Source organism: Panthera tigris, chromosome E1 (assembly GCF_018350195.1).
Source record: "Panthera tigris isolate Pti1 chromosome E1, P.tigris_Pti1_mat1.1, whole genome shotgun sequence".
NCBI lineage: Eukaryota > Metazoa > Chordata > Mammalia > Carnivora > Felidae > Panthera > Panthera tigris.
This window is the reverse complement of record NC_056673.1, coordinates 774,168-799,228: the sequence shown is the minus strand read 5'-3', so window position 1 is coordinate 799,228 and position 25,061 is coordinate 774,168. Positions and strand designations below refer to the sequence as shown.

The 25,061-nt window shown below is 56.0% G+C and overlaps 1 protein-coding gene across 1 annotated transcript; it reads right to left on the bottom strand.

The window, feature by feature from the left end:
- Window positions 1-817: 817 nt before the first annotated feature.
- Window positions 818-8,367, bottom strand: MED31 (mediator complex subunit 31). Its single transcript, XM_042967354.1, has 4 exons — window positions 8,250-8,367; window positions 7,479-7,556; window positions 7,073-7,169; window positions 818-1,259 (listed from the first exon to the last, which is right to left on the bottom strand). Exons 1-4 carry the CDS (start codon window positions 8,275-8,277, stop codon window positions 1,067-1,069), a joined length of 396 nt encoding a protein of 131 aa, XP_042823288.1. The 5' UTR covers window positions 8,278-8,367; the 3' UTR covers window positions 818-1,066.
- Between the last annotated feature and the right edge of the window lie 16,694 nt (window positions 8,368-25,061).

Genomic DNA, 25,061 nt, shown 5'->3' with positions numbered 1-25,061 from the left:
GAGTCCCAGCCACGAGTCAGTCACGCCGATCACCACCACAGACAAGCTTCTTAACCCGTCTGAACCCCAGTCTCCTCCTTTATGGACGCGGGTGGTTCTGCAAGTGACGTGAGAGCAGGACAAGGCAGGTAACGTGGCCCTGGGGTGTAGTACCGGCCACGGAAACGTCAGCTGTGCTGGATGGTCACAAGTATTTGAGGCTCCTCGTCTTTATTCTAGTCCAAGGTCCAAGGGTGCAATGAGAAGTTAACCAACAACCTTCTCCTTCCCGTCACCGGGTCAGCGACACGCCGCCCGTTCCTTTCAGCCCTCTCGCAAAGCAAGTGGGGATACGGATAAGTCCTCCTTTTGGGCAGAGGTTAAGAACCTTTCTGCGGTTCCTGCTCTGATTTAAAGGAATCATTCACAGGGGCGCCTGGGTGGCTCAGTCGGTTAGGCGTCTGACTTCGGCTCAGGTCACGATCTCGCGGTCCATGAGTTCGAGCCCCGCGTCGGGCTCTGGACTGATGGCTCAGAGCCTGGAGCCTGCTTCCAATTCTGTCTCCCTCTCTCTCTGCCCCTCCCCCGTTCATGCTCTGTCTCTCTCTGTCTCAAAAATAAATAAACATTTAAAAAAAAAAAATCATTCACTCTATTCCCCTCATTCTGTAGACAGAGGGTAGGCAGGGTAGCTGTTCAGACGGACAGTAAGAAGGAGGGAGACGGACTTGCCCAGGCCCCACCCACCACGTGTAAGGAACAGAGCTAGGCTTATTAGAGTTTGGGACATTTGGTGGCCCTCCCCTTGCCCCCCCCTCCCCACGACTCCTTAAGCTGGTTTAAAGCACCTAACGTTTCTGTTTTTATTCAGTTGGTCGAGTACCAATAATAACTTACAAATCCACAGGGAAACCAAAGGAGAACCATTCTGGTTGGACAGAAGTAATCTATTAGCAAAAAGTTAGCTGCACTGGACAGTACACTACAGTTCTAGGCGCTGCCCCAGGGAAGGCAGCCAGGAGAGTCTGTGTGATCTCTGCACGAGAGCAGCACGGACGCGTCCCGGAAGCCAGTCCTGGACCGGCTCTCACTTTCCCGCTGCGTTATTCTGCTGCTGCTGCTCCGCCAGGGCTTGCTGAAGGCGCATCCGCTTCCGGGAATAGTGCTGCCAGTGCAGAATCTGCTGCTCGTCGATAAACTTGGCGCACTGAGCGTTCACCAGCTCCTTGCGGAAGTGCTCGTACTGAAGCAGCTCGAGCATGTGCAGACACTGTGGGTACCTGGGTGCGAGTGGACAAGTTAACGACCGGCACGGTCTAGGCCAATCGCGCCAGGCTCCGACTCAGTTTCTTGCTCAAAACTGATGTCGTAGCCTACCATTTCTAGAATATTCGTTCACTTTGGTAGTACAGGTTCTGTTTTTCCTGCTTCTGCAAAGAAGCCGCTCATCAAAAGTCAGCATGAAGCAAAAGTTTCCAAAGGGAAAAAAACTTAAGTTCAGAAAGACTGAATAGCCCGCCCAACACTACACGGGAGCTGGTAAGCAGAGTCCAACGTTGGGGGCAGTCATTCAGTTCTGTGGTGGTGTCCAAGGTGAGGACCATAAACACTTTTTATTTTAGTAATTACCTGTTTATAGTTGATAACTACCAGTTTTGCATCAGTAGCGAGAAGGACAACTTTTATTCAAAACCGACTCCGTTTCAGAAATAACCGCGCACGAGCCCTGTGCCCTACTTTCCACAGGGACGTAACAGTTCTGGAATTGCTTCACAGGTACTCTGAGACTGAGCAACTGAGTGCGTAAGCACACCTTAGATAAAGAGAGCCAGATCGCTGACTGGTAGGAAAGTTGTTCCACACAGGATGGGGGGGGGGGGGGGGGGGGCTGGAATGGACCCTGTGTTAAGGAGCTGCAATTGGAAACATCAGTATGAACTCCTGGCTTTTAATATAGAGACACAGAAACAGACAAGGATTAGAAGTACATGTACACACACACACACACACTTCTTAGCTGTGTGTCCTGAGAGGGCCTAGCAGCAGTGACACTGGTACCAACAGGCACACTCAGATGGTGGATTGTGAAATACCATTTTCCAGGGCCCCTGGCGAAATGGCTGGCTCCAGGGCTAAGGCAGGGAAGGTACAAGATGAGCCGGGAATGTTATGCAGTGCCAGAAAGAGGAGTGCCCAGAAAATCGTGGGGATGAGTCACAAGGACTCAGGAGGCAACCTAAAGGGGCTCCTAGTGGCCAAATCTGGAACCGTTACAAGAAAACACACTTATAATCCAAAAAATAAGAATCCAGGAGTCCATATTGATGTGACTCTTTTAAATGAATAAATAAATAGGGAAAAGAGGAAGGATTCATCCTCATACCTAAACCACAACTGATTAACGTAGAAAGTGACAGAATTAGAAAATCAAGCAAAAACTGCTTCGGGCAGGTATCAACAGACGCCAAAATTAGGGGGTCAAAGTATGACACGAAACAAAGTATGTACACAGTCTCGAAGCACTTCCTCGCAAGACACTTATTAAATACAAAAGGAAAACTAGTAACTTGATGTGGTAAAACCTGTCAGTTACCACCTGCCTCAACCAAGTGGCCAAAATTAACATCACTAGTAGCAGGTCAAATTGACTTCAGGCAACTCCTGACAGGATATATTCCAAGAAGTTTAGAAAATCACTTCCGGGTCACAGTGGGGTGGGGGGGGGCAGAGGGGGGGTGCAGGGGGAAGGACCAAGAAACTCAAGATTAAAGACTTAAGGAGGCATAAATACAAAATATAGCACAGGAGCTCAGACTGGATACCGTCCCAGACACAGGTCATTAATGAGACAGCGGACAAAATCAGAATGAAGTCTGCAGACTAGATAATACGTTAATGTTTTTTTTTTTTTTTAATTTTTTTTTTCAACGTTTTTTATTTTATTTTTGGGACAGAGAGAGACAGAGCATGAACGGGGGAGGGGCAGAGAGAGAGGGAGACACAGAATCGGAAACAGGCTCCAGGCTCCGAGCCATCAGCCCAGAGCCTGACGCGGGGCTCGAACTCACAGACCGCGAGATCGTGACCTGGCTGAAGTCGGACGCTTAACCGACTGCGCCACCCAGGCGCCCCACGTTAATGTTAATGTTCAGATTTTGATCGCTGTCCTGTGGTTACAGAAAATGTTAACATTTAAAATATCTGGGTGAAGAATACATAGGAATTCTCTTTATGATTTTTGCAGCTATTTCATAAGTGAAATTATTTCAAAGAGAAAAGACATGAGATCTGAGTCCATTAAAAAACCTTCAACTGTAAGAGAGCTCGGAGCCAGACTTGTGCAGGCGGTATAGACAGGTCGGAAGGATGAAAACCGTATATACCGCGGGGTGCCTCCCACGTCTTCATGCGCACGTAAATCACTCCCTGAACGCAGACTCTGATTCAGCAGGTCTGAGGTGGGGGCCTGGGTTCTGCATCTCTAACAGGCTCCCAAGTGACAGCAGGGCTGCCGGTCTGGGGACCACGCTGAGGAGCAGGGCGCAACCCCACTGCTGTCCTTCCGAGACAACATCGGTATGATCGGCACTCCAAAGACACAGCTGCTCGTAGCTGTTGGTGCCTGAGCCTGAATGCCTTGCTCACACCCAACCTCTTTCCTTCTCATGCAGGCATCGGGACGGGGAAAGACCTGGGTCCGAAGGGCATCGGGACGGGGAAGGACCTGGGTCCGAAGGGCATCGGGACGGGGAAGGACCTGGGTCCGAAGGGCATCGGGACGGGGAAGGACCTGGGTCCGAAGGGCATCGGGACGGGGAAGGACCTGGGTCCGAAGGGCATCGGGACGGGGAAGGACCTGGGTCCGAAGGGCATCGGGACGGGGAAGGACCTGGGTCCGAAGGGCATCGGGACGGGGAAGGACCTGGGTCCGAAGGGCATCGGGACGGGGAAGGACCTGGGTCCGAAGGGCATCGGGACGGGGAAGGACCTGGGTCCGAAGGGCATCGGGACGGGGAAGGACCTGGGTCCGAAGGGCATCGGGACGGGGAAGGACCTGGGTCCGAAGGGCATCGGGACGGGGAAGGACCTGGGTCCGAAGGGCATCGGGACGGGGAAGGACCTGGGTCCGAAGGGCATCGGGACGGGGAAGGACCTGGGTCCGAAGGGCATCGGGACGGGGAAGGACCTGGGTCCGAAGGGCATCGGGACGGGGAAGGACCTGGGTCCGAAGGGCATCGGGACGGGGAAAGACCTGGGTCCGAAGGGCATCGGGACGGGGAAGGACCTGGGTCCGAAGGGCATCGGGACGGGGAAGGACCTGGGTCCGAAGGGCATCGGGACGGGGAAGGACCTGGGTCCGAAGGGCATCGGGATGGGGAAGGACCTGGGTCTGAATACCAGCCCCGCCACTCACCAGCCGGCTGGCCTTGGACAAGGTTCTCAACCTCGGGCAGCTTTAGCTTCCTCACCTGTAACCTAAACCACCGTGACAACCAAGAGAGTGGTCTCAGGTGGCATTCGGTCAATAAACGGAACTCGGACACGCAGTGATCATCTCTCAAACTTGTAAAGACAACGCTCAGAGTAAGTATTTTCACAGGCTACAACTCTGGCCTTAACCGACAAGAGGAAGTAAGAGGTACCGAAGGAAAGTTGCCCCTTTAGATTTCGAAAAAGTAAATGAGGCATAAACGGAGAACTCAGTTAACAGCACTGATGAAAACAAGAACAGAGGAGTTGGAGTTGGCATAAAGCTCTCAGCGAGTCGGCGATGTGAATCCCTGCCCCCCCCCCATGAAAAAGTAACAGGAACTCAAGTTACACTTATTGGAGCGTAACGTCCACCTGAAGAAGTGTGGCTGGTCCACCGCACCCTGACTGCACCCGAAGGCCTGTGTCTAGTTTCTGGCAGAACAGCGGAGGGCACGGTGGCACAATATCCCAGGGAGGGCGCGTGAGAAACGGCTGACAGCGGCTGAGAAAGCACGGGTAAGGGCTACGTCGCAGGTGCGGGTACCGGCTACCAGGGAAGCAGGACGAGCGGTGCCAGGGTCTGCACGCGGCGGCCGCCCCTCAGGTGAGCCGGCCCCAACATGGAAGGGGGAAGCCCTGCAGTGAGCAGACCCTCCAGATTCGAGGAGTAACTACAAGTCTGGATTATTATACGAAACTCTCCGACCTTTAAGGTCAGCAACTCTTAAACAAAAGCCTCCTGCGACTGGTGACACACGCCCACAGCGGTTAGCCTGCAACCTCTCTTGAATGCAAACATCTGAAGGGCTGTTGCCTCAAGGGGTCACAGACGGGTTCTGGATTGACTCGGGGGCAAAACTGGAGATCTGGGTTGAAGCTGCACACGGGGGTATCATAGCCCAATAAAAGGAAACACTTCCCGCCATGCAGTTAGCAAGGGAACCGGCTGTCCCTAAACAGAGCAACAGGCGCTCCCTGGAACCCTCCAGAGCGCAGCCGGCCATCCCGCCAACACTGGGGGGACACAGAACTCCCCGTGCCTGTGGCCCTGTGTCCACACGGAGTCTCCAAGTCTACATACACACACCACCTAATAAAGTCTTCACTGTGATTATTAAATAAGTGGCTGTTTATAAAGGACCAGTAAGGGAGCAAAGGGGTCCTGCAGGCAGGGAGATGCGGGCTTCAAAAATCAGTTATTAGACACAAATCAAAAAAGTGAGTTGGATAAAGTACAAGTTTGAATCATCTTCCTCTCAAATGTGTTTGTTTAAAAAAGAAAAAGACAAGAAGGGCGCCTGGGTGGCTCAATCGGTTAAGCATCTGACTTCGGCTCAGGTCATGACCTCGCGGTTCGTGGGTTCGAGCCCAGCATCCGGCTCCGTGCTGACGGCTCAGAACCCGGAGCCTGCTTCAGATTCTGTGTCTCCCTCTCTCTCTCTCTCTCTCTCTGCCCCTCCTCCACCCATGCTCTTGCCCTGTCTCTCAAAACAAATATTAAGAAAAAAATTTTTTTAAAGAAAAAGACAAGGAAAAAAAAAAAAAGACAAGTTTCACTATTGCCTTCTGCCTACCTAGTTAGACAAAGAAAAGGCCTGAGTTCAAGGTTGAAAGAACACAGGTCTTGCACATACGAGGCTCTAAAGAAAGACAACAGCTACAGACATGCTGCCTTTTTTTTCTTTTACAAACTAAAGGTTTGTGGCAACCCTTCATGAAGCAAGTCTGCCCGCACCATTTTTCCAACAGCATTTGCTTACCTCATGTCCCCGTGTCGCATTTTAATAATTCTCACATTTTAAACTTTTCATTATTATATTTGCTATGGTGATCTGTGATCATGACTTCCTAAAAGCTTAGATGACGGTTAGCATTTTTTAACAATATATTTTTTTATTAAAATATCTACCTTTTTTTTTTTTAAACACTATTGCACATTTAATAGCCTGCAGTATTGTGTGAACATAAGCTTTATACACTGGGAAACCGAAAAATTCCTTTGGCTTGCTTTATTGCAGGGTTCACCTTCTTGCAATGGTCTGGGACAAACCCACACTATCTGAGATGTGGCCGTAATAAGAATCAGATACGGTCACCCCCTCCAGAAAATCTTGCTGATAAGTGCCCTATGTTCTTCAGTTTTCAGCCGACGACTATGCCATTGCATTTAAAGACTGTGGGCTCGTCAGGGTCGGAAACGCAGAGAGATGGGGTGAGTGGTACAAGTCGAGTCAGACAAGACAGAGCTAGGTCACACAGAGCCTGAGCCCAGGTAAAGAGAAGGGACTCTGTTCTGCATGGGATGGGAGGGCACTGACAGGCTCTAAGCAGCAAAGTGTCCTGTCGTAACATTTTTGAAAGATCAAGCTGGCTTCTGTGTAGAAAATTATTTTGCTTCCTTTGGCTTGGAGGCGGGAGGACACAGGATGAGGGTAAGAGAGGCAGGGATGAGCAGTGAGATTGCACAGTAACCCAACTTAGAGATGAGGCGGAGAAACTAAGACGTAGAGGGGTTCAAAATACATTTTTTCCAATGTGAAACTACAAAGTCTGTTAAATGTCAGTGTCTTGGAATATAATACACTACATACATATTTAGGACTGTAAAAATTAAACTTACTTTAGATACTTGGCATATTCTGGTTCTTTCCAGTAAAGCAAGTACTTAAGATAATTAACAAAAGCTTTGTCTTTGAAGTAACCTCTTTGGGCAAGAACTGAAAGGCATAAAAACAAAAAATATATCTGTAGAGCAAACCAATCCTGGAAGTACCGATCGGTGACCCCTAACATACAGAATCTACGTATGTAAATCCCCACCACCACCACACACTGAATTCAGAACATAAGTCCCAGTCCGTTCACACACACACACACACACACACACACACACGCACACCCGTTTAAGTGTAGCAGTGATCCCACTGAACTGAGCATACATAAAAGTAGACATTATTACGAATTGCAATTCTTCTTGTCAGAGATGTTAACAGGTACTCAATTCCATTAGGCGCCCAACAACTTACAATTAAGGTAATTGGGGTTGGCTAAACACTGCACGAATTCCAACTCCAACTGAAACCGAAGTCGATTTCCAGCATCATCTAGGACGGAATACAGCAAAAGTCACCCAAAATAAAGGTCACCATCTAGAACACTGACTTGTAGAAGAAGACGTGACTGCTGCTGAGAACGTATTTCTGCAAAAGTAAGGGCACGGCGTGGTTTTCCTAAACTGGGCGTGGGGGAAGGTGGCCCTTCCCCACTAGTCCGGGGGAAGCAGAGAGCGCTCTGCTCGACAAGATCAAGTGAGGCGCTCCTCTAAAGACAAGAGCAAAAGGCGCACCCACGGGGCAGGACACCCACCACCCGGGAACCGGGACCCGAGATTTCCAGACTGATCAGCGGGAGAAGGTCGTAATAACTGCGCCTCAGAGCCCCGCTAAGTACCCCGGGGAAAGTCCAGAATGCAAGCTGCAAACGGGCCGGCGGGACGTGCGCCGGTTCGAGAAATGTCAGGGGCAGAAAGGCTCACAGTCGGGCGACCTCTCACACTTAAGCACGCTCATCGGGGACGCGGAAAACCAGCGGCGGAAGGGACGGTTCAGGAGCGCGTCCTGCCGCTGGGGCCTCGCCGGGAGGCCGATGGGGTCGGCGTCCGAACGGCAGAGGTGAGAAGGAAGGAGCCGCGGACAGGAGCCCCGCCGGAGCTGCGCCGCAAAGGAGTCCCCGGGGAAGCGGGAAGAGATGTCTGGCCCGGGGCACCTGTGTTTGCTAGGGTCCCGAGCGCTACTTACCTGTCTCCATAGCGACGGCCGCGGCCATCGCGAGCAAAGCCGCTCCGCTGCCACCGGCCCCACGAGCAATTTGCCCGCAGGTTCCGGAAGCGGCGGCCCCTCTTCCGGTCGCGGGGCAGTGTGGGATGCGGGGCGGGGGCGGCCCCGCGCAGGCCCCACTCTCCAGCTCCGGCTGCGACCCCGCCCCCCGGCCCTCCGCAGGCCCCGCCCCCCGGCCCCTCACAGGCCCCTCCTCCGGCTCCTCGCAGGCCCCGCCCACCGGCCCCGCGCAGCCTCGGGAGGCGGCGCGCAGAGGGTCAGAGGCAGAGCCGTGGCGCCGGCAGAGGGGGAGCTAGAGGAGACACGGCCGATAGGGACGTGTTTTGGAGGCAGAGCTGACATGACTGATGGACGTGGAAGGTGAGGGAGAGGAACAAGAGAACCAAGAATGACTGGAGCGGTCCGGTGCGCGGTGGTGCCAGTTCCTGGGATGAGGGTCACTAGGGAAGACAGGTCTGGGGGGAAACCCAGTTGAGGTGTGGCACGTTGAGTCTGAGATGCCTGCAAAATACCCGCAGACGCAGAGGGGCGGCGGGGTGCAGGAGGCTGGCTACCGTGACAGGTGAGGGTTGGAAGTACAAATCGAGAGCTCGTGGGTGCATGGGTGGCATTAAAGCCACGGGACTGAGTGACTGTCACCTGCCAGTCTGTCCCGCTCCTTTTATGCCCCGTGAATGCATTCGCGAGTACCAGCTGGCTGAACACCCCTTCCCCTCTCTCAGCCCCACAGGGACCTGCCACAATTTTTCCTTGCCCAGAGCCTCCTGGTGGCCACCAATAAGGGAGAAAGTTTGCACTAAAATGGTAGACAAATCTTGGCTTTCACAGGCTACTACTGCTCCTGGGAAGGTCTCGAAGGTTCATGTCCTGGGTTTTTGGGGTTTTTTTTGGCGGGGTAGGCGGGGGCGGGGGGGTGTGTGGATATCAACCTGTCATCCTAGTCCCAGGTCCTCATGGGAGGGCCAAGGCCACCTGAACCAGTAACAGTGGTTCTCCACTGGGGGCACTCTGGCCCCGCAGGGGACACTTGGCAGTGTCTGGAGATATTTTTGTCACAACTGTGCGGGTTGGAGGCTTCTGGAATCTAGCGGGTGGAGCCCAGGGATGCCAATAATCTTGCCACAATGTGCAGGACCCCACCCCACCCCCGACAATAGAGAACCACTCGGCCCCAAATACCAACGGTATCAAGGTTGAAAATTCTGAAGATTCTAGCAGCTTAGAAGGCTAGAGCGTGGTCCGTTGGGGGAAGCACCCCACTTGGAAGAAGGATTTGCTGCTGGAGAGGGTTAGAGGCAGTGGCCTCTGTCACATGTCAGGACAGGTGCTCCGAGAGAGGGAGACGTTGATTTTGAGGAGACCTTACCTGCCTGCTGTCAGTGACTCCTGTGACATTTATCCCTGGAGGGAAGGTGGGTGGGCAGTCCCATCTAGCAAGTGTAGGTGACCTTGATTCTGCAGGACCTCGCGGTGGGGTCGGGCACTGGCCATTGCCAGGCACTGTGCTAAGTCATTACCCACACCACTTCATCTAATCACGGGGCAGTGCCCTGGGCTCAGGGGCTCAGGGGCTCAGGCCAGGGGGGTGGTGTAAAACCCCAGAGGGTACCCTAAAGCTTCTGACTCATAAAACTGATGCTGTAAACTAACAATTAGACTTTGGAATTTAGTCTTTGGTGAGCTTACTAATTCTTTTTAGCGTGACAGACCATGTGCATTATATACAAACACTCTCTTAACCGTGTCTTTTTTAATTCATTCATTAATTTATTTTAATATTCATTTAGAGAGAGAGAGAGAGAGAGAGACAGAATCCCAAGCAGGCTCCGTGCTGCCAGCGCAGAGCCCGATGCAGGGCTCGAACTCACGAACCGCAAGATCATGACCTGAGCCGAAATCAAGAGTTGGGCACTCGACCGACTGAGCCATGCAGGCGCCCCAATCAGTGGTTTTTATGTTTATTATTTTTAATTTTTCTGTTAAAAAAATTTTTTTTACTGTTTGTTTATTTTTGAGAGACAGCAGGAGACAGAGTGTGAGCAGGGGAGGGGCAGAGAGAGAGGGAGACACAGAAGCGGAAGCAGGCTCCAGGCTCCGAGTTGTCAGCACAGAGCCCGACACGGGGTTCGAACTCACAAACTGCGACATCATGACCCAAGTTAGACGCTTAGCCAACTGAGATACCCAATCGCCCAGAAATCAGTGGGGTTTTTAAAATTTTTTTAATGTTTACTTATTTTTGAGAGAGAGACAGAGACAGAGAGAGCATGAGCGGGGGAGGAGCAGAGAGAGAGGGAGACAAAGAATCCAAAGTAAGCTCCAGGCCCTGAGCTGTCGGCACAGAGCCCGACGCGGGGCTCGAACTCGTGAACCATGAGATCATGACCTGAGCTGAAGTCGGATGCTTAACCGACCTAGCCACCCGGGTGTCCCAGAAATCAGTGGGTTTTTTTTAATGAACAAAGTAGTTGCTTTTCTTTAACAATGTTCCTTACTGACATTTTTATTACAAAGGTGATATGTGTTACGCGTAACAAATGAAGATAATTCAATGATGGGTAAAGAAAAATTTAATAATTTGTCATCATTCCTTTCCATTACATCCTCTGGAAATCATTGATGTCAGCAGCCTGGTGCATATCCTTCTAGACCTTTCCGCATTCACCGCTTCCGGACCCCTTCGTAGTAGCACGGGGAAGACGGCTTGGAAGATTCCTGGAAACGCCAAAGACTTGATTTCCAGATGATTGGTTCTCTTGAAAGGATACGGGATTCTGGGAGCTTCCTTCTCTTTGTTACGATCATGCCATAAAAAAAGGGTTTTATGTAAGTCTGTCCTTCCCAATTTCACTTGTCCGTGTTTCAAAGCTGAAACCCAGAGAGGCATACACAGAGCAAGATGGCATCCAAAAAAGGACAAGAGTTATGAAGGAAAAGGGTATCACAAGATATTTGTCACTTACTCTGCTTTACATCTGTGAGTCCACAGGTGTAAAATGACCCCGTGTGTTGGGGCACCAGGGTGGCTCCGTCGGTTAAGCGTCTGACCCTTGATCTCAGCTCAGGTCATGATCTCACGGTTCGTGAGTTCGAGCCCCACGTAGGGCTCTGTGCTGCTTGGGATTCTCTCTGTCTCCCTCTCTGCCTGTCTCCCACACACACACACACACACACACACACTCTCAAAACTAATTAAACTTAAAAAGAATAAATAAAATGCCCCGTATGTTAAAGAAGTTTCTATCGGTCGTCATGTTGGAAGCACCTTCTGTGTGCCGTGTCTGTGTGCCCTCCCCCCACCACACACCGTGGGAGCTTCTGGACCTGTGACGTGGATGTGAGGCTGAGCCCAGCAGGTGCACAAGAAGCAGACAGCAATGCTGTCCCTCCGCCCCTGCCAAGAACGCCCGCCGTCAATGGCTCCATCTACTAATCCCTTGGGTTTATCGAGCTAGGTAGCTGTCTGTGGTTCTTGCCAACCAGGTTGGTTTGGAAAACTAAGCAAGTACGAGTCAGCACCTGTCACCGTCCTCGTAATCCATCCGTTTAAATGTAAGCTGAGGGCAGCTCAGGGAATGAAGTATGTGCGTAAGCGCGGTCAGCTGTGTGGAAAAGGCTCGAAAGAATGCCCTTAACGGGACCCTCTTCCCCCCACCCCGTCACACAAGCCACGGGAAGAACCAGTGAGGCATCTGGTCTGTGCTCTGGGCATCCTGCCCTGGATCCGTGACCCAGCTTCTAGGGGCTTCCGCATGCTGTGGCCCAGAGAAAGACTTCACTGTTTAAACCCACCCCACCCCCATTTTTCCCCCATCACAGTCGATCTTCATGGTACAGATGGAAAGGCTGAGGTCCGCAGCGGCCGAAGGCAGCTTGGCCAGGAGCAGACGTCCTTACAACCACTGCTTCCTGCCTCCTGGGACGGTTTCTTGTCATAGCCAAGTGGAGGCGAGTGTGAGTGTGGTGTCCCTACGGTGAATTTGCGGGGAGCACCGTGCACGAGACTAAAACCAGAGGAGGAGGAGAGACGGAGCGACACTTGTATGGAATTTTGCAGACACTCATTCCCAGGAGACTCTGTAAACAGCTCATTACGCTTTTGAAGGTGTTATTAGGTACAGAAGCGTCATCATGTCTCGTTGATAAATTGGCCCTTTATGGGTAGGAAATGCCCGTCTTCCCATGTATGGAGGACGTGCTGTATCTTGTAGCTGGATCTTGGTTTTTTCTCCTAACGTAATCGTTTCGGCCTTTAACTCGGGATGTGTAGGCAGCTTCTATTTTCTGTGATTATTGACGGGGTTGGCTGATTTACTCTTTCTGTTTCCCGTTCCGGGTTTCGTCAGGGTTCACAGCGCCCGTTTCGGACCACGCTGTGCCCACACGTGGATGCTATGCGCGTGGCATGCAGCACGGGAGCCTTGGAGGGTTCGCCCCCGTCCCCCGCCTCCGCTGCTGTCCTCCTGTGCGTCCCCCACGTCGCAGACCCCGCGTTGGTGGCTGGCGTATTCGACGATGTTTTCTAGAAATGTCAATAACAGCTTCTGAAGGTCCTATTCCCTCGCACCGTCAGAGACACGGGAGGCCCGTCCCTTCGCGTGGGTGCAGAGCGTCTGGGTCCCCTCGCACCTTCCTCCCTCCTGCCCGAAGCCCTTTGTCAGTGCAGGTTTCCCGGTGTTGTGTGTCCAGTAAAGCTGTGAGTTTGTCCTCGTGTTTGAAATATATTTTTTCCTGGACAGGGAATCCTTACTTTCTTTTTCTCTCTGTACATTAAAAGTGTTATTCCAATGCCTTCTTTTTTTTTTTTTTAACATTTATTCATTTTTCAAGAGACAGAGTGTGAGCAGGGGAGGAACAGAGGGAGAGGGAGACCCAGAATCCCAAGCAGCCTCCAGGCTCTGAGCTGACAGCACAGAGCCCGACGCGGGGCTCGAACGCACGAACCGTGAGATCATGACCTGAGTGGAAATCGAGAGTCGGACACTTAACCGACTGAGCCCCCCAGGCACCCCCACCCTCTTCCTGTTTCTCATTCGCGGTTCACTGCGTATCTGGGATCTGTGGCCGGAGCTTGGGAAGCGAGGGTGGGCATTCAGCACACTAAACCCCAGAAGAAAATCTGGGAGTGTGACGTCAATTCTGTGGATGGCAACCTGCATTCTTCTCATTAACGAAGTGAACACAGAAAAGTGCGGAATCTGCCCGAGCGTTCACACACCGTAAAAGTGGAGGTGCTGTGTGCTGTCACCGTGTGGGACATGCTCACACTGGGAGTCACGTCAAACCCGTTGGAGGAAAGCGCTGAGGCCTCCTCCCGCTACAGAGCCCCTCCGAGTCCGTCCGCGCCCGGCTTAGCATCTGTGCCATGACAGGCAGTGGACAGCAGAGGTCAGGCCATCCCCGCAGGGTGGCCGACCTCAGCTAAGGCCCGACCTTAGCTGAGAAGCAACAGGCCCGAGGTGGCAGCTGTTAATAGAAACCCCGGCTGTCTTGCCTTGGGGTGACCACTTGGGAGAGCCCGCCGTCCTCCCCCCAGCGAGGCCTTGCCACAGGACCCTTCCCCCCTCTACCCCCAGACCGGGTTCTTTGGACGTCAGAACACCCCCGGATACTTCAGGGGAAGGTCCTGGCATTGAGGCTTGGGCCCCGGCCACATTCACTTTGGAAAACCGGGATTCGGGACCGTCCCCGGCCAGCCCCAGGCCCCACTAGTGCAGTTTACCGTCCCCCACTGTCCCCTTCCTCTCTGCTGGCCCGTCTGCAAAGTGCGGCCACGGGTGCATTTCTGAAACGTTTCACTCTTCCTTTCCCACGTCCTCACACCCTTGTGGTGCTTCTGCGCCTCCGACACGGCGCGCAGCCTGGCCGCGGGCTGAGCGCCGTGCTCCCATCACACCCTGCTGGTGCTCACTCCTGTCCAGCCGATGCTCCCCAGAGCCGCCGCAGAGGGAGACAGGGCCACGGGGGCCGGCGTCGTATGGCCTGGCCCCCGTCCTCGTCCGACCCAGCGGGCACTGTGGGTGGGGCATGGCGTGGGCCCCCACACGGGCAAGCCTGTTGGATCCAGCCCCGGGGCCTTGTGCTCGTGGCAGGAGCCTGGCGGAGATGCGGGAACCCTGAGCCGGAGCCAGAGCCCCCCAGGAGCCAGCACCACGACCCGGGGGGCTCCCCGCCACCTTTGCCCTGTGTCCCGGCACCCTCCACCCTTTCCCACCTCGCTGGCCTCGGCTAATCCTCAGGGCCTGTGCACTTTCCATGGCCGCTGCCTGAGCGCTCTGCCCGGATTTGGTAACGATCTGCCCCTTGGTGTCCTTCAGGCGCTCAATCACGTGCCCCCTCCCCCACCTCCGTCGCTCCCAACCCCAGCCCTTAGGATCTGTGCACGGCATTTACACAGCCCGCACTGGAGTTTGCACGCCCCACGGGAAGAACAAGGACCTCGGCTTGCGGGTCACGACTTCCCGCCCCCTGGTGCAGAGCAGGCCAGCACCGCGTTCGCCCTAAGGACAGATGAACGAGTGAACGAATGGTCAGGAGGGACTTCAGGACCCTCCGCTGTTGGGACTCAGACCGAGGCTGCCCCTGAATCCCCGTGGGTCTGTGCGGGGTCGCTGGCTCCTCCGTGGGCGGCCAGGGGGGGCCCGGGTGGACCCTGAGCAGACGCTCGGACGCTCCTTCTGCCGGGTGGCGTGCAACCTGTCCTGAGGCCCTGCCCAGGCCTCCCCGCACCCCCGAGCCCACCTGCTGGGTGTTCCCACGCCCCCGCTGCACCTCCCCCCACAGCACCCGTGTGGCTCCCCCTGGGACGCTGCCTCCTTGACCTGCCCCCGTGTCCCCCCGGGCGACTGGAAACCCATCAAGGGCAGGGACTGTCCTAAAGCCTCTCTTTGTCCGGTGAGCACGCGTGGAGCAAACGAACGAGGTTAGGTTGGTGTGGACACAGGCGCGTCACCCAGCGTTCCTGGCCCCCGTGCGGCAGGCACAGGCCGGGCCTGCTGTGGGGTGCAGCCTTGTGGGAACACCGGCAAAGGGCATCTGGAGGCAGACGGGCTCTGAATAAAGACACACTTGTCCGAGGGGACGTGTTCATCCACGCACCGTGCGGTCCTTCCCGTCCCCTCCCGCTCCCCAGCGTGTACGGGGTCCCTACGCGGTGCCGTGGACAGTGCTGGTCGCCAGGAGCGCCGGGCGATTCGGGCTCAGGTCCGTGCCTGCTGCCGGGTAGGCCAGGAGGGTTCAGTCCGTGACAAAGCGCCGTCGCCCCGTGACGCTGTAGCTGGGAGTCCGGACTTGCTCGGGCTTACCCAGATGGCTTCGCCTGCAAACAGCAAGAGCCTTCAAAGCCATTTCATTCGTCCCTTTTCTTAACCCGACACCCAGCCCCCCCGTATCTGTTCTGGTTTGGTGCCTCGAGGTGTGAGCTCGGAATGACTTAGCGGGCATCAACCAGACCCCGTGGGGCCACCAGGGTGAGCTGGCCGGGTGGGCGGGCTCGGCCGGGACTGTGTCCCCACCAGCCCGAGGTCTGCGGCTTCGCGGTTAGAGAGCCCCAGACAGGGCACAGCAGGGCAGGCCCCTGGGGAAGACAGGAGTGTGTGTGGCCAGTGGGGAGGCACAGACCACATTCACCAGCAGAGGCGGGGCCTCCCCAACGTCCCGGCGGCTGCTTTACGTAATTATTAATTTTCACGTGTAGGTAGTTTTATTTTCTGCTTGTTTGCACGTATTCTAAGGATCCTTAAACGTTGTCAGATAGCCTTCATATTCCCTATCTCTAAAAACGCTCACGGCGGCCACACTGGAGCACGTCGGACACGAGGGCTGTCCCTGCACTCGTCAGCTCCTACGGACAAATCTGCCATTTTTCGGTTGAATTACGTCCTTCCCACACATTCCCGGTGGTGGGATTACCGCGGAAGGCGGGATAAACGTTTTAGTAGCCCTGGCAACATGCTTTGCCCGATTTCTTCCCTACGAGGCTGTGCTAACTCACAGGCCGCTGGCAACGTGTCTGCGGATTTTATGGTTTTCCCGCTGTCTGGACGGCACGAGGTGCCATCACCTCCTCAGCGTGTGCTGATTTTGGAGGGGCGCGTCGTGGGCACCGCAGACGTCTGCCCCAGGGTGAGCGTGCTCGGCCGGGGGCGTCTTCCGCATCACAGCCTCTGCGACCGTCCTTCCCGCTCCACCTCCCTCTGAGGACTGTCTGTCTGTCTGTCTCAGCCTTTCAGCTTCTGAGTCCTGTCCGTCTTCAGCGGCTGACTGGGCAGGCACGGGTCTGGTCCACGGAAGTCCCAGGCAAGCTGCCAGCTAGACCCGGACACTGGCCACCGGCCTCTGCAGCCCCACCCCTCATCTCTGCAGGTGGCCTCGTCTGGGCTGACCTACCGAGAGGTGGCAGGGAGCGACCCTGGCCAGGGAGGCCCTGGAGGCTCCCTACCCTCGTGACAGCTCGCCAGGTGGGCCCGCGTGTCCTGGCAGCTGGGGATGTGTGGTCCAGCAGAGCCAGGAGGGGGTCCCCAAAGCCCAGATGTGTGGGCAGCAACGGGGCCCCCCGCCTAAATGGCAGGGAGAGCTCACGTCTCAGGCAGAAAGCCCACTGGGCCCCAGGTGGGTAGGGGGCCACGGGCGCTCCGTGGTGCAGCAGGGATGGAGCTGGGCCGGCGGCTGCCCTGCTTCCAACGGCTTTGACGTTTCTTGGGCGCTGGGAAGATTTTAGAAGACCACTAATCTACCCAGGCAGACACGTCTGGGGAAGCCCCGCGGTTGGCGGATCGCTGACTCCAGGCGTGGGACCCGTCGCTGCCCGCCACTGAGGCAGGGGGAGCCCCGGTCTCCGCGGTCACCTCGCGGACCCCGAGGACGGCCGGCGAAAGCCAGACGGGACCCCGGACGGCAGGTCCCCCCTACTCATCGTATTTGACGTTTTTCAACACTCAGCTGTTTTAAGGTTGTTATTACACCAGATATAAAACATTCGGAAAATGGAGAAAACATCCCCAACGAAATTCGATCCTACAGACTCGCCACGCCCTTCCCTCCTGCGGCCGTGCCGTGCCACCGCTGGGGTCGGACAGCGTGCGCGCTTCTGTGTTTCACTTTCTGTCGTAGGCTTCTGCCCCCCAGCGAGACGCGTGCCGTGACCTCGAGGGGCTGCAGAGTGAGCACGCTGTAAACTCCTGCTGTCGCCCGGGCGGCATCCGTTTCTCTTCTCAGCCTTTCAAGAGCGTCAAAACACACCGCGGTGAAGCTATTTTGGCCACGAATCTTGGTCCCTGATTTATTTCCCTCGGGTCGGATTCCTCCCCGAAGGAATACGTGTGGAATTCTACTTTTTCTTTCCAGAAAGGCTGAACCGACCCGTGCCCACCTTACCACACACAAAGACACCGGGGAAAACACCGTTAGGAAACAGACTGACTCGAAAGGCGGTGCGTCTACCGCTTGCTTTGAGCGGGTCAGCTGAGGCTTGGGGAGGGAGAGGGCATGCGTGTCTGTGGCGGCCCTGGGGTCGCCCCAGGATGCGCGGCCTCCTCGTCGCGACAGAGCTGGGCCCATGCATCTGTTACCTGCCCGGACTCTCCCACGGCTGGGCGGACGCGGGGCCCGAGTCCGAGCCCACGGCCGCACGGACCCCGCGCTCCCCGTGGCCTACGGGCCACGCGCAGTAGGGAACACTCGGGGTCTGGGGAGGCCTTCCTTGTGCCCCGTTCACGGAGCAAGGGCCATTTTTATCCGCTACACGTCAGGCAAAACCCATGCCAATTGCCAAAGACTCCACTTCAAATCTAGCAAATAAGAGAGAGGACGGTGTGGATTACGTTATATTTAAAACAAGCCCACACAATGCCTGTAATTTTTCATTCTGACTCCGTGATTACAGCCCGGGACCGGCCGGATCATAGTCATCCACACACCGACCCGCTGTTGGGACACATCGAATTAAAGGCTTTGCTGCAACTCGAGATTCTATTTTGAATGCCAACCACTGGCAGGTAACGGGCCTCTCGCAGGGCCAGTCTTGTTAGAGCCAGAGTCAGCTGTCAGAGTCAGCACCGGCCTCGGTCAAGACCACCGATGCTTGTGAGCAGACGAGACGCCCCGGCTTTGCCCGGCCTCGGCCTCGGGCCTGAGCCTGGGGCCTGCCAAGCCGCTGAGGGGGCTGGGGGGGGGGGGGGGGGCTCTGTCCTCGGTCAGGGCGATCTCAGCCTCTGCCCTCTGGAAGGTTCCTGAATGCTGCTCTGCCCCTGCCCCTCATCTCAGGGTCAGATAGGCCAAGCCCTGGCCATTGGGGACAGTTGTCACAGACAGGCTGGCATTGCCCGGAGGGGCCCCGTTCAGAAAAGAGAAAAAAATCCAAGGAGCAGAAAGGGGCCAGACCTGTCCCCGGACCCCCCCTCCACCCACCAGGGAACAGCCCTTCTCAGCCCCACGGAGACACCCCTGAGGGGGCAAGAGTGGGACTGGGCGCCCGCTCACACACCTGGAGCTGTACCAGCCCTTTCCCCGCGGGGCCCCCACACTGTCCTGCGTCCTGATCCCGGGAGCCCTGCTGCTCGACTGAAGGCCCTTCCCGTGTGCCCTCGTCGCTGTCACCCCTGCCAGGCAGACACAGCTTGAGGCTCAAGCGGCGGCCTGAGCCCAGTGCCAATTCCTGCCCCTCCGTGCACCTGTTGCCCCCCCGGCCACGCCCACCACCCCCTGCCCCAGCCAAACCCCAGGACGAGCCAGCTGTGGGACTGACGGCTCCCTTGTGTTGCCTTTGACTCCTCTCCTGTCTATCGTGATGTGCCCCCTTGTCACCGTTCACGTGACTCTCCTACCAGAATCCTCAGGCCAGGGTCCGCGTCTGTCTGTCTGTCACTAGTTTGATATTTGGCACAGGTGTTTACTGCTTGTTAAGAAGAAAGAAAGAAAACAGGAGAATCTGCAAAAGCATGCATCCTTCAAAACTCTGCTTAGAATGGATCCCGGGAAGCCTTTGCTGATTCACACAGACCGAGGTAACACGTGCCCTTCCACGGTCTGTGCGGCCGAGGGCTGTTTCCCGGGTCCACCCTGGACGGCAGGGACAGAGCCGGATTCTTCCCCGTGACCCCATCCAGGCGCACACCAGGCATCTGGCAGGGCCGGCGAATGGAGGACTGAATCGCTCCTTGGTGCGGGGACCCAGATTCAGGGCACGGTGACCCGAGCCAACCAGCCGCCCATGTCACCAGGCTGAAACCACCAGGGGCTGCCAGGGCGTTTGCGGAGGATAGAGTGCTGAAATAAGTCCTAACTCTAAAAAAGAAACAGACCCAGAAGTGTTCTATTTATATGAAAATCGGCTCCATTTTTAGGTAGCTGTCCTGCCTCACCTCCCCAAGGTGGCCCTGCCCTCCCACAGGCCCGCTCCACACCCCACCCCATAATCAGGCCCTACCTGCACCCGTCCTCTCCCCTGATTGCTCTCTGGAGTTTCCCTGGATTGTAGGGTGTGAGCTTCCAGACGCCCAGAGACCCGACTCATGCCTGGCCCCAGACTCCTTCCCTCCTCCTTCCCTCCCTCCCTGACCTGACTTTTAATCCCAGAGTTCTCCAAGAGCAGGCCAGAGTCAGGGCCCTGGGTTCTGGGGTGGGTGGGGGGGAGGGGCAGGCCAGAGTCAGGCCCCAGGGTCCAGGGGTGGGTGGGGGGCAGGGGCAGGCCAGAGTCCGGCAGGGAGCCAGTCTGTGACTGGGTGGCCCCTCACTGAGCCACAGCAGAGCAGAGTCGAGGCTGGGCACAGGGGAGCCAAGCCCTGCCCCTCCCAGGTCTCAGGCCCGCGGGACCTCCCTTCCACGTTCAATACAACTCCAGTCCTCCCAGTGCCAGCAGTGGGCTTTTGGAGTCAGAACCATGTCAGGGTCGGCTCTGCCGGGGCTGGCGTGTTTGGACCCCCCGCCCGCCTCCTCAGCCCCTCCCAGCCCAGCCCCTCTCTGGCCGGAGGGAGACGCGGCTGCTGCCCGTGTGTGCTGAGGGCCAGCCAGGGCAGGGCCGCACAGGGCCGCAGGGTCCGAAATGCAGGCGGGGCAAGCTCACAGAGGCCCCCCGAGGCCCCTGCCCCTGGCATCCAGCCCTCCCGTGAGCCCGTCTCCAGTCCGTGGCTCCCTCACCCCTGCACCCGCGCCCAGGCCTGGAGTGCCAGAGGTCCCGGGGGACAGGGGGTGGGGGGGATGGGGGCCTCAGCACCGCGGCAGCTTCCCCAGCCTCGAGCCAGGTTCTAGAAAGAGCTCGGGGCGAGCCCGTGGCGGGCGCCGGGCCTCCCTCCCAGCTCAGCCTCGGGGCTGCGGCCAGCTCCCAGCTCACCACAGCCGTGCTGTCCCCAGAGCCGGGCCCCACCGCAGGGACAGTGAGCCGAGAGGCTCTGTGGCTATAAATGTCAAGTGGCCAACCGCGGACACCACAGAGCCCGCCGTGGGCAGGAGCCCCGGGTCCCTGGAAGCCGTGTCCCAGCTCCGAGGCTGAGAGGGCCGCGGGGGCCGGTGTAACGCCCGGCTGGGGGCAGGGCAGGCGGGACACCGCACAGCGCTTTGCACACCCGTGTTCGGGGCCTCTGCACCACCCCCTTCAGCTTGGTTTATATCGTCTTTCTGGAGCTGTGTTCTTCTGCAGGTCTGACCCTTGCCGGAGTAGGTCCAGGTCACGGCTTCAGACCCATCTGGAGGCTGCCCCAGGCATGGTCAGGGTGACCTTGGGGTGGGCCTGGGGCCTGCTCCCAGGCACTGGTGAACAGGGGGTCCCACGAGAGGCGGTGATGATGGCCCAGAGCTCTCAGAAGCCTGGAGAGGTCCTCGTGACCCCTCACAGGCCGGGGGCCACCCCGGGAGGAGGGGCCGGCCTCCCCCCACCCCCACCCTGCAGGCCTGGGCGGGAGTGTAGCACCAGGTGGGGGGCAGGCCCGGCCAGAAGGGTCTGGGAAACGGAAAGGGAAGGAAAGGCTCTCCTCTAACACCCCTGCCCCACCGGACAGTCTGTCCCTGGCACAGACCCTCCCTTCAGGCGAGGGAACGGGCCAAGAAAGGTCGCTCTCCGACCTGTCCCCTGCCCCGCAGCAGAGCTCGGAGCTGAGCCCCTGGGTTTCTGGGGACACGGCATGAGGTGGGACCGGCTTCAGCAATCTCTCTTCCCTGTCCTTGGGCTGGAGCCCCACGGGGAGGGGGGCGGAGATGCGCGCCTGGGAAGCTCGGTCAGCCGAGGAGAGAGACCAGACCGGGAGGGGTCCCGGACACGACCTACCCCGGCCGAGGTCAGTCCTGGGGCCCGTCCCCTGCTGGCAGCCCGTCCCCACACCCTGTGAGTCGGAGGCCCGGCTTCCCAAGCCCACTAACAGGGAAAATAGAAACAGGCTGGACAGATGTTCACCACGAAAAACATTTACTGCTGCTTATTTACAGCGTACTTTGCACCGGACGGGAGGGTGCAGGAGCTCGGATACACGGGAAAGGGCATCTTCTGCGTAGATGTCCTTTGTCAACTGAGTTCGACTGCAAACCTATTCCGATTTACTCATTTCTCCAATTTAAAAACAGAATGAGCTCTTGAACGGAAACAACCCGAGTCAGACTACACTAAGTGCCAGATGCGCTCCAGGCTTCGGGGATGCGGGAGTACAAAACAGCCCACATCCCCTGCCCTCGCGAGGCTGGCACTCCTCAAGGTGCAGGGGACGCAAACGAAAGAACTCGAGAAGCAAATTATACTCTGCTGGAGGATGGACAGCCAGCACAGAAAAATGAAGGAACGTATGGCGCGCGTGGGGCCACTGGCACAGAGTGTGGCTCGCCTGGTCGGGGAGCAGCGAGGGGTCCGGTGCAGCCAGATCGGCTCTGCCCGCGGTTCCGGACGCTTGGCAACGCGTGGAGTCGTGTTTCGCTGTCCCGGCGGGAGGGTGGGGGTGTGGGGCTGCTCTTGGCATCTGGTGAATAGAAGCCAGGACGCTGCTGAATATCCCGCAGCACAGAACGATTCGGCCCCAAGTGCCAACAGCGCCGAGGCCCAGAAACCCTGGAGGGGGAGGGCGAGCAGTGGGAGAGATGGCCGGAGAGGTAAATGCCCACCGGGTTGTTTTTGGAACTAGAGAAGCTGATTCAGAAATTCTTATGGAAAAGTTTGTGAGGATCGCTAGGGCGGGGGTTGAGGGAGATTACAGAGAAGAATAAGCAGAGAGTAACGAGCTTCACCAGATCTTAACATAGACTATGAACATTCCTATGCCAAATGACTAGTGTCCTTAATATATAAAGAGTTCTTACAAATGAATAAGAAAAGACCTTTTAAAAAAACTTACTTTTTCATGTGTATTTGAGATAGAGAGATAGTGAGCTAGAGAGGGACGGCGGCGGGGGAGGGGGGATTCCAATCTGCCTCCGTGCTGTCCGCTCAGAACCTGACGTGGGGCTCCATCCCAAGACCCTGAGATCATGACCTGAGTTGAAATCAAGAGTCAGACAGATGCTCAACCGACTGAGCCACCCAAAAAAGGCCCTAAGGAAAGGCCTTTTAAAAAACTTTTGAAGAGGGGCGCCTGGGTGGCGCAGTCGGTTAAGCGTCCGACTTCAGCCAGGTCACGATCTCACGGTCCGTGAGTTCGAGCCCCGCGTCAGGCTCTGGGCTGATGGCTCGGAGCCTGGAGCCTGTTTCCGATTCTGTGTCTCCCTCTCTCTCTGCCCCTCCCCCGTTCATGCTCTGTCTCTCTCTGTCCCAAAAATAAAATAAAAAACGTTGAAAAAAAAAAAAAAAAAACTTTTGAAGAAAAATGGGAAAAGGGAGTTCACCAAAAAGAGACACAAATGGTTTATAAATATGTGGGGAAAAAATTCATGTTCCTTGTTCTACATAATTTCAAGAAATCGAGGGGCGCCTGGGAGGCTCAGTCGGTTGAGCGTCCGACCTCGGCTCAGGTCACGGTCTCACGGTTTGTGAGTTTGAGCCCCGTGTCGGGCTCTATGCTGACAGCTCGGAGCCTGGAGCCTGCTTCGCATTCTGTGTCTCCCTCTCTCCCTGCCCCTCACCTGCTCATGCTCTGTCTCTCTCTGTCTCAAAAATAAATAAAAACATTAACAAAATAAAAAAAAAGAAATTGAAAATCATGAGTTAGTATTCTTCAATGGTCACATTAGCGAAGATTGAGAAGCTTGATCGTACACGGAGTTGCTAAGATGTGCGACAATAGGGACTCACACGGAGCCTCTTAGGAAAGCCGTTGGGCAGCATCTGTCCCAGATTTAAATGCACACACCCTTCCCTGCAGCCTGCCGTCCTGGGAGAGTAGGTTCACGCAGATGTAAGTCCAGGCACGTTCACTACAGCATCGGACGGTACATTCTCACAACGGAGTATGATGCAGCTTTTAAAAAGCCTGGGGCTTACTCCTAGGCCCGGGCCCAGGAGAAACGAAAACCCACGTCCACAAACAGACCCGTGCGGAGAAGGGAACGGCTTTATTCGTCATAACCCCACACTGGAACACCCCAAAGGTCCACCCGAGGACAGTAAACAGACTGTAGCCTGTTCGTACGACAGATGGCCACTCAGCAACAGCGACCAGAGTGAATTACCAGAAGCATTCGGTTCAGCAAATACATCAGACACAAGAGGGTGTGTACTTTACGGATCCGTGTGTGTATGAAGTTCAACGAGCAAAGCCAGCCCGCGGTAAGGGAGGTTTACGGGAACAGGGGCTGCCTGGGGGAGGGGGTGGGTTACGGGAAGGGGCCACGGCCTTCCAGGCGGAGGGAGGCGGGAATGTGGGCCGGGGTGGGGGGTGGGGGCGGCGATGTCGCTCACAAGGTGTAGACGGTTGCTTAAAACACTGAGCTGTATACTCAAGACCCGTACAATTCACTGGATTTAATTTCACCTCAATTTAAAAACAAAATTAACGGCTGAATGGAAAGACATAAAAACGAGTCAAACCTAACATGCCCTGGAATGGAATGATCTCCAAATAAATTAAGGGGAGCGGCGGGAATAAGGACAGTGTATACAGCATGCCCCGTGTGATAAGGAGGATGTACATCTATTTCAACAGCTCATATATACGAGATGTTTCTGGAAGGATGTGGAAGACACCGTTGGCGAACCCCTTTCCGGAGGGGCTGGAGGCCTTGAGGTCCGGCGTGGAGGGGACATCTCAACGCTGTTTTGTATCGTCGGAATTTCTTGTACCGTGTTGGTGTTAACTTTTTAAATACAAAAACCAGCCAGACTTTCCCGACTGGGTAACAGCATTCCGAGACTCAAGTCTGGGGTTTCTCTGGAAGTGGGGCCATAAACGCTGCTTTACGGCGGCCGGCCGGGGGCGGCCTGCGTCGCTCAGGGTGGACGTGGGCATCTGGACAAGCAGACCAGGGAAGGGAGAAGCAGAATCCTGAACCAGGGCACCAAGAGAAATAAACCCAATACCGGACTGCGAGGATTTCAGCCCGAGATGGTCAGATTTCCACTGAAGAACGTGAAAGCCCAGCTCGTGGCACAGGGGAGTTATCTGGTGGAAACTTCTAGATTTTTGTGTGTGTGTGTGAGAGGAAGATTCCCTGGTGGGTTGGGAGGTACAGCTCCTAAGAGGCCGTAGGACCTGAGGGAGAAGCACCTAGAAGAAGGGGTTCTGAGCCACGAGCAGGACCACCAGACAGTCCTGGGTCTGGTCTTCACTTCTACTCCGAGGACAAGCCACGAAGCAGCCCACTGAGTGTTCACTTTGAGGCTGGACTCCATGCTGCCGAGCTCATCCCCGCTCAGAGCCCAGAGCA

What these genes read in the sequence shown, in the direction of transcription:
- MED31 (XM_042967354.1), bottom strand. Translation starts at nt 8,277, where the DNA reads ATGGCCGCGGCCGTCGCTATGGAGACAG. An exon ending in GGCCGTCGCTATGGAGACAG is followed by an intron (nt 7,557 to 8,249) that starts GTAAGTAGCGCT and finishes ATTCCGTCCTAG; the next exon opens with ATGATGCTGGAAATCGACTT. An exon ending in GAATATGCCAAGTATCTAAA is followed by an intron (nt 1,260 to 7,072) that starts GTAAGTTTAATT and finishes ACTCGCACCCAG; the next exon opens with GTACCCACAGTGTCTGCACA.